Source organism: Notechis scutatus, chromosome 13 (genome assembly GCF_049901735.1).
Source record: "Notechis scutatus isolate UNSWTSFEM ecotype Mainland chromosome 13, rNotScu1.2, whole genome shotgun sequence".
Classification (NCBI taxonomy): Eukaryota; Metazoa; Chordata; class Lepidosauria; order Squamata; family Elapidae; genus Notechis; species Notechis scutatus.
Genome location: NC_142021.1, coordinates 2,822,431 through 2,833,780, shown reverse-complemented (window position 1 = coordinate 2,833,780; position 11,350 = coordinate 2,822,431). Strand labels below are relative to the sequence as shown.

Below are 11,350 nucleotides of genomic sequence, written 5' to 3'. Positions count from 1 at the left end.
TTACATTTTAAAAAAATGGAAATGTTCATACATATATAGTTTGATCCATAAATATCTTGATGGTACTTTTTGTATTCACTTTTGTGTTTATAGTTTTCATGTTTTCATGAGTTCGTTTTTTTGTATGGGTTTTTTAAAGAAATGTAATGAAATAAAAAAATTAAAAGCTAAGTTTGTTGAATGCCAGAATTGGCTGCTTTTGCATAATGCACTATGCTGTGATTTACAAGCTACGCTGGTTGGGCTCACCAACATGTTACCAGCACACTGTCACACTTCATACAACACACCAAAGCACACATTAAATAACCAAATGATTTGTGTTACATGCACACCCAGTAGCTGGATTTCCATGTCTTGTTTGGGGTGCAAAACCAATTCACAAAATCAAATAAACCAATGTGGGCCTGTAAACAGACCTCAGGTTGTGTTTTGGTTTCATTTGTCAACAAAACTCAGAACATTGTGTGCACTGGATAAACCATTATGGTTTTATAGCTCAGTCACCTGCAGGTGTGATTTAGCATTGGCTTTTGGGGTAGGAAGCTGACCAGGTAGAGCAATGTTTATCTACCTTAGTAACTTAAATCCCAAAGGTGCTTTTTCAAGAGGCAACTGGACTTTCTTTTTATTTTTTATTTTGAAGATGTTTCGCTTCTCATCCAAGAAGCTGGAAGAGAACAATCAGTGGAACAGCTTGCCTCTTGCAATTGTGGGTGCTCCATCATTGGAGCTTTTCAAGAAGAAACTGGACAACCATTGGACCAGGATTATATAGTCTTCTACTTGAGCTCCAAGCCTCCTTCCAGCCCTTTGATTCTATGTTCTAAAACTGACTCAAAGGCTTCAAAAAACAATAGCACACCAAGCCATGTTACGATGCTGATTTAAAGGGAAAATGGGTTTCTGTTTAAGCTGCTATGGGGTGGAGGACCCCAATCTACATCTAAAGACCAGTGGTGGGATTCAATTTTTTTTTTACTATCGGTTCCGTGGGTATGGCTTGATGGGCACGGCAAGGGAAGGATACTGTAAAATCTCCAGTCAGAGGTGGGATTTGCTGGTTCTCCAAACTACTCAACATTTCCACTACCAGTTCTCCAGAGCTGGTCAGAACCTGCTGAATACATCTGCTAAAGACCCCTGAAAAGGCTCAAGTGTGAAAAAGGGCATTTAGAAGAGAAGAGTTGGAAGGGACCTTGGAGGTCTTCTAGTCCAACCCCCTGCCTAGGCAGGAAACCCTACACCACTTCAGACAAATAGTTATCCAACATCTTTTTAAAAACTTCCAGCGTTGGAGCATTTACAACTTCTGGAGGCAAGTTGTTCCACTGATTAATTGTTCTAACTGTCAGGAAATTCCTCCTTAGTTCTACGTTGCTTCTCTCCTTTGATAGTTTCCACCCATTGCTTCTTGTCTTGCCCTCAGGTGCTTTGGAGAGTAGCTTGACTCCCTCTTCTTTGGGGCAGCCCCTGAGATATTGGAAGACTGCTATCATGTCATCCCTAGTCCTTCTTTTCATTAGAATAGACACACCCAGTTCCTGCAACCGTTCTTCATATGTTTTAGCCTCCAGTCCCCTAATCCTCTTTGTTGTCCTTCTCTGCACTCTTTCTAGAGTCTCAACATCTTTTTTACAGCGTGGAGACCAAAATTGGATGCAGTATTCCAAGTGTGGCTTTACCAAGGCCTTATAAAGTGGTATTAATACTTCAAGTGATCTTGGTTCTATCCCTCTGTTTATGGAGCCTAGAACTGTGTTGGCTTTTTTGGCAGCCACTGCAGAAGTCTGGCTCATATTTAAATGGTTGTCCACTAAGACTCCAAGATCCCCCTCACAGTTACTACTATTGAGCCAGGTACCACATAGACTGAATATATAGAGAATAAAGTGTGTGGCCCTAATGCCCAGGGTGGGGTCCAAAGCCCCATCTCATTTAGATTCCCATGTTTGAACCCAAATTTTGTCCCTGTCCTTTCGTACTGGCAGCTCGTCTGGTCTTGTACCTCAAGGATGTCATCAACCCAAGCAAAGTCATTTCAGTTGCTTTTAATTTAGTCTGTTCCCAGCAGCATAGATACACAGCCACAATCCCGGTCAGCATTGTCCAGCTCCCAAGTTAACAACATCCCTGCTGGGTAGGTCCAGTATTTTCAGAAAAGTGTTGTAAAAACAGAAGGCCAAGGCAAGAATGGCTATTGCAGCGATTCCAGGAAGAAGGTTGCTCACAATGGGTGACATCAGAGTTTAATGTTCGCTCCTGCCAAAAGAAGGGGAAATATGATTGAATTGAATCATGAACCATTGAATAAATTATTCCATTGAATAATTGAATAAATAATGCTTTGTTTAAGCCAGAGGTCTCCAAACTTGGCAACTTGAAGACTTGTGGACTTCAACTCCCAGAATTCTCCAGCCAGCTAAGTTTGGGGACCTCTGGTTTAAACAGTTGTGGAATAAGCCACAACTGGCTAGCTTTGCCCATGTTAATATGTCATAACACATAGCTTCCAGACCATTCATAAAACCTAAGCTAAATCGAACTAACCAGAAAGAGATAGTTTGGTCACCACACTTTAAAAAAGATGTTGAGACTCTAGAAAAAGTGCAGAGAAGAGCAACCACAATGATTAGGGGATTGGAGGATAAAAACATATGATGAACGGTTGCAGGAACTGGGCCTGCCTAGTCTAGGGAAGAGAAGGACCAGGGGAGACAGGATAGCATCTTCCAATATTTGAGGGGCTGCCCCAGAGAGGAGGAAGGGGTCAAGCTATTTTCTAAAGCACCTGAAGGCCAGACAAGGAATAATGGATGAAAACTGATCCAGGAGAGATTCAACCTGGAAATAAGGAAGAATTCCCTGACAGTGAGAACCATCAACCAAAGAAGTTGTGGGAGCTTCATCACTTGAGGCTTTCAAGAAGAGATTGGACTGCCATTTGTCAGAAATGGTGTAGGGTCTCCCACTTGGGCAGGGGGTTGGACTAGATGACCTACAAGGTCCCTTCCAACTCTGAGTATCTGTTAGTAACACAGGCAGATTTTTGACTTTACTTATTTTGGCTAGCAACCTGATTTATTTATTTTTTTAATCATACCCTACGGACACCCTGAGAACAGAATAGAGACAGTTAAAAGGCAGAAATAACTCCTTTATTCTCCCCTATTAGCAGAAAGGACTGACTGCTAAATTGATAGCTGCTGACTTACCTTGCTTTGATGGCCCTCAGTGAGAGGGGCCGTGATTGGAACGCCGCTCAGAGTCTCCCCCGCTGGGTGCAGATCGCCGAACCGTCAAGCGACCAACCACCAACCAGTCGGATTGCAAGGGATCGACTTCTGAAGCCGGATCTGAAGTGGAACAAGGCAGAGTTTTCCTTAGGGGTTGAAAAAGGGAATTCTTCCCACGCTCCCAGCTTTAAGTCTAACTTGGTGCCATCATCTCTCTTTTAGCGAGGAAGGTGAAAGCATTCGGCGTGTCTCAATTGATTTGATTAAAACAAGGAATCCTTTATTCCCTTCGATACATATTATTTTAGTAAGAAGCATTCATCGTTGGTCATCCTAAGCCTAAGGATCTGAGAAAGTTTTTGGACGTGACCCCCAGTAGTTTCAAAGTTGAGTGTTTGACTGCTGAGCTTGTCTGAGGTCAGAAGCTGAGCAAAGTGGAATCTGGTTGTAGACCCTGGATGAGTCACCACCAGGAAATCCTACAACTATAAGCTAAATGGAAAATTGAAAAGAACACTCTTCAGCATGTAAGCTGAAGCATTTACATTACATGTTGTTGCCAAGATATTTCTACGGATGTCTTCCAGGAGTCAAGCTAATTTAGGGAGAAGCCACCTTGAATCCAAAAGGATCAGGTAGCCAATAATGAGAAAGAGATTCATGTTTAAGGGGAGGGGGAACAGTACTTGGAGAGCCTGCTTTGGCATATGGCACTTTCCCAAAATCTGTGCATGGCTTTCTTGTTATATTTCAAATATTTGCATATGGAAAAGTTTTCCTAAATCTCTTCCCTTGGATTTCTAAATTCTCCTGGGGGGGTGTGTGCTGGTGTTGGGAATGACCAGTTTTTCATAACCTTGGCCTCTCTCTAGCATTCTGGGGAAGGAAGAAAGGGAGGGAGGGAGGGAGAGAGGGAAGGGAAGGGAAGGAGAGGAGAGAAGAGGGGAGGGGAGGGAAGGAGAAGGGGGAAAGTACCTTTTACTTCTCTCTTGTGACGAGAGCCAGCAGTTTCACATACCAAGTCACAGCACCTGCAAACCTCATTGGCCGTCCCATCCAGAATTTCCCATCTGCAAGAGAGGAGACAATTTCAGACCCCAAACCTCGATTTGGTTGGGGGTGAATAATTCAAGTCACCCCTGTGACAAGACCCTTTCTTGCTGCACCCCCGTCCTTAGCAATAGCCCTTAATACTTATATGCTGCTTCTTAGTGCTTTCCAGCCCTCTCTAAGCAGTTTACAGAGTCAGCTTCTTGCCCTCAACAATCTGGGTCTCCTCATTTTACCGACCTCGGAAGGACGGAAAGGCTGAGTCAACCTGGAGCCAGTGAGGATCGAACTGCCAAATTGCAGGCAGTCAACAGGACTGCATTCTAACCACAACTGTTAGGGGATACTGCAATGATTCTAGGTGTGAAAATCGGTCCCAAGTCACTTTTTTTTAAATGTTGTAACATTAAACAGTCACTAAACGAGCTATTGTAAGTTGAGGACTACCTGTTTACTAGAATTTAAAACCACCTTAATTTGGAGACATATATAATAGCATAAATATAAACCCTGGTTCCTTCAGAATAGAATTCTTTAGAATAGAATTCTTTATTGGCCAAGTGTGATTGGACACACAAGGAATTAGTCTTTGGTGCATATGCTCTCATAAGAAAAAAATAAAATAACAGATAACAGATAGTCAGAGTTGGAAGGGACCTTATAGGTCATCTAGTCCAACCCCCCGCCCAAGCAGGAGACCCTAATGAAAATACATTTATCAAGAATCCTAAGATACAACACTTAGTGATAGTCATAGGTTACTAATAAGCAATCAAATCATACTAGGAAACAAATAAAACAATATAAATTGTAAAGATATAAGCAACACCATTATAGTCATGTGGGAAGAGATAGGTACTAGGAAGGATGAGAAGAATAATAGTAATAGAGTCTTACTAGGTAGTTTTGACCTTTACCTGTTTGTATCCCTGTTAAATGAGCAGGCTTTCCTTGTGGGATTAGTCACAATTGCTGGTTCCCAGACGAGAACTTGGCAATGCAGGTAAATCTGAAAATTAAAGGATTGCAGAGAAAACAAGGTTCATATTAGATTTTCGTCCAGAGCTGCCCTCATCTGTCTGGTTGTCTGGCTCTATGCAACCTTGTATTCTGACTTCTGTCTTATCCACAGCATATAAATAATGATTTCCTGTAGCAGCTGATAGAATAAAATTGGTTTGTGACTTTACCTATCCAGATTAATCCCCCTGAAGATAGTTCTTGACTTATGATTATGGGGAACGGAACTTCTACGTGAGGTGTTTGTTAAATGAGTAAGACTAGATTTTACTGTCTTTTCCCCCTCACAGTCATTAAGTGAATTATATAGTTGTTAAGTGGATCCAGCTTTCCCCATTGGCTTGGCTTCTTGGAAGCCAGCATGGGGGATTCTGGGAGTTGAAGTCTTAAAGTGGCCGAGGTTGAGAAACTATGGTGACTTTTTGGGGGCGGTGTGTGTGGGTGTGTGTGTGTGTGTTTAGAATTTGCCAGGGTGGTGAGAAGGCGTCATCCAAATAAAAATAAAAAATAAATAAAAATAAATAAAAACAGGAAACGATAAAACAAAACAAAAAAAGATAAAAAGATAAGGTAAAAATTAGATAAATAAAAATGAAATGAAATAAAAAAATAAGAAAAGAAATGAAATGAAATAAGAAAAGAAATGAAATGAAATAAAAAAATAAGAAAAGATAAAACAAAATCAAAATAAAAGATAAAAAATTTAAAGAGAAGATAAAAATTAGATAAATAAAAGTAAAATAAGAAAAATAAGAAAAGATACATAAATTAGAAACAAAGATAAAAAATAAATAATATAAACAAAAGATAAAGATAAAAATAAAAATTAGATAAAAATAAAATAATAAAATGAAATAAAAATAAGAAAAGATAAAACAAAACAAAAGATAAAAATTAAAGAGAAGATAAAAAATTAGAGAAATCAAATAATAAATAAATAAAAATAAAAAAGATAAATTATAAATAAAGATAAAAATAAACCTAATATAAAAATAAAAAAACGATAAAAATAAAAATTAAATATAAGTAAAAACAAAATGACAAAATCAAATCAAATCTCGTTTCCAGGCCTTGCAGAAAACAGGTGCAGAAAACAGGTTCCCACGAAGGGCGTCTCCCTTATGTTACTTAATGGATGTGAGGTCCTTCGGGAGGAGCCCGAAGGATACATAACAAAGAACAAACCTCACTTTTCCCCAGCTCAAGCTCCTAGTCCTCACCACTGCTCAGAAAAATATGTCAGGGCAAGCGAAAATCTCAACCTATTTCAAGAAGAGAAAGCCTGAGGCAAACCATCTTCGGTTCCTTACGTCAGTGTTTATCCCCGCAAATTGAAAGGCCTGCAGAGACAGACGGAGCATGTCGGGAGCGTGTCGAGGGAGGAATCGCGAATTTGCAAACTTGCTGTCCAGGAGACACCTGTCTCACACACATAAAAGGGGAAAAACACCCATCAGCATTCAAGCACCTTCCTGGAAATCCGTCTTATAGGCAGCGTCTCACCCTGAAGAATCAGGGTGATTTTAGTTTAACAAATCATTTTTTTGGGGGGAGGTCTCTGTTGGATGAGGGACCACTCACATGCAGGATTAAGCAAACGAATCTTGAGCACGTGTGAATGCCTCATTTTCCTCGCTACTGGCCAAAGCCCCAAAAAGGAAGCTGATGGAAAGTGGCTCACCCGTGGTTTGCAATAACGGTGTAATTTCTGAAGGAGCTGCCCAGTTCTGCCGTATCGGCTGCGATGCACTCGTCCACAAAAAGCCGCAGTGGCTGATGGAAGAATGGTTGGACTGCAAATTCGATATGGATTTGTGACCCCAGGAGAAAGACCGACAGATCCGAAGGGCCACTGAAGTCCTCTGCCGTGGGAGAAAAGGCAAGGGAATTACAAGAGGTTTTAATTTACTGATTGAACACATGTATGTAGCTGCCCAACTCATACATAAGTGACTCTTGAGGGGCTTGCAAAATTTAGAAAGCCCACCGTAAGCAGGGAGTCCTAAATCAACAGTTTATTTAATGACACATACTCTTACTTTTTAAATACCCTTAAAATGTTTTTTAGTAATTTTTAAGCTCCATCACTGGAGGTTTTTAACAAGAGATTGGACGGCCGTTTACCTGAAATGGTATGGGCTGTCCTGTTTCAGCAGGGATTTGGACTACAACAGTGGTTGCAAACCAGTGGGCCACGGACCACTGGTGGTCTGCAAGAAAATTTTGGTGGTCCGCAGAGAAATGTCACCCCCCAAAGCAATTAATCCAGGCTGCGCAGGAACACAAGGCTTGCGTCGCTTGCATTGCAAACAACACGAGGTAGTGAGGGGAGGGGGCAAAAGGCCAGAGGGGGGGAACTTGCCCCCCTTGCCCCACATGCCTCGCCTGGCCACTGGGCTGCTTCTTTCTGCTTCTTTCTTCTTCTGCTTTTGGCTGCACGCAAGGAAAGCAGCAAAAGTCTTTCTTTCTCTCCCCCAAAGTCCGCCAGAAATGAGTCTTTGGGAACCTGTAAGGCCTCCTGCTCCAAGAGACTGCACTGGCACGACAAGACTCACAAAAACTCATTTCTGGCGAAGTTTGGGGGAGAGAAAGAAAGACTTCTGCTGCTTTCCTTGCATGAAGCCAAAAGTCTCTCTCTCTCTCTCTCTCCCTGAGAACAGAGCTGGAGATGGTATCCTGCAATCCCAAATAATGATCGATTGGTAGGAAAACGGGGTGGGGGATTTTCCTGCAGAGTTTTTTTTTGGGGATTTTCCCAGGGTCTCTGGTCCGTGGGATTTAAAATTAGGAGTTGGGTGGTCCCTGAGGTCCAAAAGGTTGGCGACCCCTGGACTGGAAGACCTCCAAGGTCCCTTCCAACTCTGTTATTCTGTTAAATAACAATTGTCTTTTAATAATTGTTTTTAATTATCGTTGTTGTAAAGCAGTTTTATTTGTGGTACGCTGCCCAGAGTTACTTCTGGGGCTCAATGAATAAGTCATTAAATTAAATTTCTGCTTACCATTCATAAATGTCCCTCGGAACATTAATCCACTGGAAGCAGAAAGCAAGCCAGAACCCGTGACTCGGGCAGGAGTCAGGTGTTGTGTCCTAGAAAGGCGGGTGGGAGAGATTTGTCCATCAGAGCCTGAACTGAACACAGGGTGCCTGAACACATCAGCCTTTCAAAGTTGATCAGCTCAGCAAACAGGCAGCCCACAAATTGCTGGAACTCTGGTTTATGGGTATTCTAACACAGGGTTCTCTAATTCTGGTAACTTTAAATCTTGTGGACTTCAACTCCCAGAATTTTAGTGCTGATTTTCAGGGAACCCTGTCAGTTGTGGTGTATTTGAAAAAGAAATCAATTCCGACATTTCGCATTTTACAGTTTCTTTTTTTTTTTTTTTAATATTCTGTTTCTATATACAGATCAAGCAGGGTGTACAGCCACCATGTGCTTTACTGCTCAGCTGTTTTTAACTAACTGTAACAGGAAACTTTTTTTAGAACAAAAGGGCATAACATATATACCATAGATTCAAACTTGTAAACATTGCCATCTACTGACTGAATATTACTATGGTTGTTACATAAAAATACATTTTGACAATGAATTCCAACACTTTTATTGATCCATAACTTCCCGAGATTAAGATCTGCAAAGGGAAAAAGATACGATTGGACAGCAGCAGCAATTTGGGTAAGCTGTTTTTGAAAAGGAACATTAGGAATAATTTCTTCTTTCCAGGTCAGCTGTGCTGCCTAGCATCCATCCATTATTCCTTGAGTACAGTTCTGCAAACTTAGCACTTACTCATAGGTTGTGCAGTTAATCCGCTCTGTGAAGGGACTGTCATGGCTGGATACTGGTCTGTATACCAGGTGGGTTGTGTACTCGACCATGAGGCCAGATGTCTGCAAGAACCAGAATGTTATGTGAATGTCAGGATGTTTACTGAACCAGTGTTTGTCAGCCTTGATAACTTTAAGATTCCCAGAATTCCCCAGCCAGCATGGCCTCAGCGCCTCCTTGCCCCAAAGCAACCTTTCTCTTCAGATGTGTTGCCAACGGCAAACTCTTGAGTTTGGTCCCCTGTGACTGACAATCCCCGGAGTACCTTCCAAGATAATGTGGGACAAACTACATTTGATCTACCCTGAAAATGTCAGGCTAAAAGCGCTCATCTTTAATCTGGTAGAGCTAAGGGCATCTTAAATCTCTCACTGGGAATAAGAGAAAGTCGAGATTTCTTTTTAGGTCCCTGCTTATTTCTCCACTTTAACCTAAGTCCTAGGTGTCAATTCATAAAATATTTTTCTGGTTTTTTTAGAGTTGCCAGCAGAAAGGGAGGGGGAGCAGTGTAGCAGCTTGGAAACCAAAAGTGCATTTCATAAATAGTTTTTCAAAGATAGTAACTAAGGGACTGAAGTTTCTGTTAAGTAAAATTCTAACTGGAGAGCATGATTGATGACTCTTGGGTATGGATGTGTCCCATTGGAGAATATGAATTATGATACACCCAGGGGTGGGGGAAAACCAGGGTCGAGGGTGACAATGGATGATGTGTCTCAGAGTTGACTACACCCAGGCAGCACCAGCATGTTTACTCCTGATAAATCTTCTTTAAGTGTTGGAAGTTTGGCTTGAGACTCATGATTTAAATGGGAGTAACTGCCAGAGCCCTGTCACTAGGAAGGGGTGAAGGATATTCGTGCCATGCTTGGGCACAAATGAGGAAGGGTCCCGAGACCGAGATGCCCAAGTCCACCTCCATCCTTGCTTTTCAGTACCAACTTTCGCCAAATTCCCACTCCGGACTTCAAGGGAAAAATCTTAACGTCCCTTACCAGTCGGGCAAAGCGACATTCCTTAAACGAATACTGAAAATGGAAGAAGGCCAAGGCATCGTTCACATGTGAAGAAGGGCAGCTGCCCAGGTATAGAAACTCCGGATCCAGCCTGAGGCCAGTCTCCCACAGGTCCATTTTGACAGCCAGATGGACACTGGTCCTGTTGCATTTATAGATAACGGAGTTTTCAGGAACTGTGGGAAAGATCAAAGTTGATTGAGAAAGAGTTGACGGATCACCAGGTCTGGATGGAGAACGTCAAGAAATCCTAGAACGTAATCCACCCCAGGAAACCAGAAGACATTCTAAGCAGAAGACAACACAAGTTGTGTTGCTGTTGTTACTGAGGGACATGTGCATGAAGTTACTAGAAGGAGGTTTCGAGGTATTTCTAACAGGGCTTCCAAATTCTATAACAACTTTTGTTCCTGAGGCTAGAGGTCTCCAATCTTGGCCACTTTAAGACTTGTGGACTTCAACTCCCAGAGTTCCCTAGCCAGCAAAGTTGGAGACCCCTGGCCAAGGCCACCTATCTGGTAAACTCCCGAGATTCATTTTTCTCACCATGTCCACGTATACATCCGAGGTAGAGTGTGTTGTTTCTCTGTGTCATAGAATATATGTGTGTATATGCATTTTTTTTTGGTCATGTTTATGCAGCATCTATTGGAAGCGGTGACCCTTTGAGAGCTGCATGCAACAAAATTTCATTTTAACGTACACCGATTAGTGTACATTTAAAGTGACAGTAAAGTTATGCTAGGTTTAAGGTCCAGCTTGAGAGAGATTTTACATGTGTCTAGGGAAGGAGGCTGCCCCTTCCTTTGTTCTGGATAAATATTGCAGGAAGCTGCAATTAACAAGCTAAACCAATAGCGTTTCAGTTCTGTTTAATTCACCAGGTGGTGATGCATCAGGATTGGGTTTGTGCAGTCTATAACAGGTCCCCAAACTTGGCAACTTTAAGACTTGTGGACTTCAACTCCCAGAATTCTGACTGAGGAATTCTGACTGAGAAAAGCTGGCTGAGGAATTCTGGGAATTGAAGCCCACAGGTCTTAAAGTTGCCAAGTTTGGAGACCTCTGGTCTACAAAATGAAAAGTTAGTTTGCAACTTAGCTGCTGTACCTCCGGCCCACAAGTTTATGGTTTATGGCTTCGGTTGGTAGGTAACAGCACCTAGAAAAACTTGTCTAAACTTGGAAGATAA

At 41.9% G+C, this 11,350-nt stretch overlaps 2 protein-coding genes across 2 annotated transcripts in view; one reads left to right on the top strand and one right to left on the bottom strand.

Moving 5' to 3' along the window:
* Positions 1-11,350, top strand: part of LOC148129584 (SEC14-like protein 2) — a 120,653-nt gene that overhangs the window by 31,463 nt on the left and 77,840 nt on the right. The window lies entirely within an intron of this gene.
* LOC113427919 (zona pellucida sperm-binding protein 3-like) lies at positions 2,036-10,325 on the bottom strand. The gene is made up of 9 exons (XM_026690473.2): positions 10,138-10,325; positions 9,104-9,204; positions 8,309-8,397; positions 6,988-7,168; positions 6,617-6,725; positions 5,204-5,295; positions 4,212-4,306; positions 3,216-3,356; positions 2,036-2,262 (listed from the first exon to the last, which is right to left on the bottom strand). The coding sequence occupies exons 1-8, from the start codon at positions 10,273-10,275 to the stop codon at positions 3,232-3,234; spliced, it is 930 nt and encodes a 309-aa protein (XP_026546258.2). The 5' UTR covers positions 10,276-10,325; the 3' UTR covers positions 2,036-2,262; positions 3,216-3,231.

Bases quoted from the DNA above. Each gene is read 5' to 3' on its own strand.
- LOC113427919 (XM_026690473.2), bottom strand. From the start codon at position 10,275: ATGGACCTGTGGGAGACTGGCCTCAGGCTGGATCCGGAGTTTCTATAC. The intron at 8,398-9,103 runs GTAAGTGCTAAG...CCGCCTTTCTAG, and splicing joins ATTAACTGCACAACCTATGA to GACACAACACCTGACTCCTG. The intron at 5,296-6,616 runs GTAAGGAACCGA...TTTAATTTTCAG, and splicing joins TTGCGGGGATAAACACTGAC to ATTTACCTGCATTGCCAAGT.